This window comes from Hipposideros armiger, unplaced genomic scaffold, assembly GCF_001890085.2.
Source record: "Hipposideros armiger isolate ML-2016 unplaced genomic scaffold, ASM189008v1 scaffold_809, whole genome shotgun sequence".
Lineage (NCBI taxonomy): Eukaryota > Metazoa > Chordata > Mammalia > Chiroptera > Hipposideridae > Hipposideros > Hipposideros armiger.
The window spans coordinates 824,561-826,850 of NW_017732159.1; the positions used below are offsets into that span (position 1 = coordinate 824,561).

General features: G+C 42.0%; 1 protein-coding gene across 1 annotated transcript in view; it reads left to right on the forward strand.

Annotated features, from left to right (window-relative positions):
- Nucleotides 1-2,290, forward strand: part of PDE1C (phosphodiesterase 1C) — a 485,865-nt gene that overhangs the window by 473,910 nt on the left and 9,665 nt on the right. The window contains exon 20 of the mRNA XM_019628811.1: nucleotides 1,735-1,936. Within this exon, the coding sequence (XP_019484356.1) occupies nucleotides 1,735-1,904 (170 nt within the window). The 3' untranslated portion in view covers nucleotides 1,905-1,936. The remainder of the gene's footprint in view (nucleotides 1-1,734; nucleotides 1,937-2,290) is intronic.

Below are 2,290 nucleotides of genomic sequence, written 5' to 3' on the forward strand. Positions count from 1 at the left end.
GTGTGTGTGTGTGTGTGTGTGTGTGTGTGTGTGTGTGTGTATCTCTATGTATTTATCCATATCCATAGCTATACCTATGTCTACATCTGTATTGATCTGTGTCTATATTATAAGTGAATTCATACTGCCCTTCCTTTTGCTTTTCTGTAAGCTCCCACTGCAATAGTGAGAATCCTGGCTCTCGCCATCCACTATCTATGTCCATAGTTGTCCAATTCTAGTAGACATTTAGAGTAGTAGTCAAATTGTTAACCAGTACTCCCATGGGAAACAACTTTATCAACCAGGATACCGCACTTGTGAGCAGCTTCATTGGCCTTTAGTCTAACAGAACCCACTCATATCCAAAGTTACCTAGTAAGCATCTTTTTGCCACATCCTATTTAATGAGATTGTTTCCTACATTTTTAATGCAGTTAGATTGTTTTGTTACACTCTGCATTTCGTTCTGTGATTCCTCTGGCCGCCTACATTATTTTTTAAATGTGCACACCTTCAGGTTCACTCCTTGTGCTGCTAAGTGCTGGCATAGGTAGCATCATCCACCTCTGCGGTCCCATGTGGAATAGTTTAATTCCCTAAAAACTCCCTGTGCTGCACTCACTTAACCTTTCCTTCTCCCTCAGAACCCCTGGCAATCACTGATCCTTTTATCATTTCTTTTGTTTTGCCCTTTTAAGAATGTCACATAAATGGAATCAGACAGTAGGTAGCCTTCTCAGACTGGCTTCTTTCATTTAGCAATATGCATCTAAGATTCATCTTTGTCTTTACATGGCTTAGCTGCTCACTTCTTTTTATCACTGAATAATTTTCCATTGTATGGATGTTCTGTAATGTGTTTATCCATTTATTAAGGATATCTTGGTTGCTTACAGTTTTTGGCAGTTGTGAATAAACTTGTATAAAATCCATGTATAGGTTTTTATGTGGACCTAAGCTTTCAAGTCAGTTAGGTAAATAACACCTAGGAGCACAATTGCTGGAGCACGTGGTAAGACTATGTCTGGCTTCATGAGAAACTCTCAAACTGTCTTCCAAAGTGGCCGTAACATTTTACATTCCCACCAGCAAGACTGAGAGCTCCTGTCACTCTGTGTCCTGGCCAGCAATGTGTTTCATAAAGATTTTGGGGGGATTTTATCCATCCTAATAGGTGTATACTACATATCACTGTTGTTTTAATTTACAATTTCCTAATGACAAAAATTGTCGAGTAACTTATGCGTTTTTGCCATGTGTGTATCTTTTCTGGTGAGTAGTCTGTTCACATCTTTTATTATTTTGGTTACAAGAACTGTATATATGTAATGTTTTGCAAATGTTTTCTCAATGATGCACTTTGTATTAGCATTTCAGGATTGTGTGCAACTCTGCCGCCCTAAAAGCTTACGTACAATGCCGACTGCTGAAGTGGCTCTGCTCACTTCTGTTTGCCCTGCTCTCCCCCAAAGTGACCCCTTGGATCCCTCTCACATCCTTAACCCAGTCCATTCATTAGAAAAAGACTCTGCATATCCCGTGGTCATCATTGTTTATCTCTAGGAATTTGCCTTTATTTATGTTAAGTGAGTGACCAGGATGATAATGTGCTTGTTCACCTGTCAGCAACACAATCCCCAGTGAGAGTTTTAACTCTGTTTGTTTCCTGGTTTTGAAGACTAGGGGCGAGGAAGTTGTGCCCCGACCCTTGGGAGGCTAACGGTTGTCTGTCTTCCTTTGCACGGCCTCCAGTCATCAAGCCTCCTCTGCGCCACTTTAAACGCCCTGCTTATGCATCTGGCTCTTACGCACCTTCCGTCCCAAAGAAAACTGAGGAGCATCCTGTGAGGTACAAGATGCTGGATCAGAGGATCAGAATGAAAAAGATTCAGAACATCTCACACAGCTGGAACAGAAAATAGATCCAGGGGAAGAGCAGGCGTGAAGGAGAGGCCTGCTCCTCTGCCTCTCAGCTCACAGCAGCCAGCAGGATGTGCCTGTGGGGCTGTGCGATCATGGTTGACGCCACCAGGGCAAAGTGAAGGCTGTGTGTGATTTCCCCCTTTGGAGTTCTGTTATAGACTCATCGGCTGCTGGATTTGGGGGTCGATGCCAACTTCACCAGCAAACCAGTAAGAGCATTGTCTCATGAAGCTTTTATTGGTATGCATTTTTCAAAGTCTCAATTGGACCAAAATTAAAGTGATGCAACCTGTTCTGAAAAAATGAAATTCCTCCCGTTGACACTATTTGTATCCCCAGAAGTTGACTTGCCCCAATAAGACTATTGGTTTAATAATTATTGTAT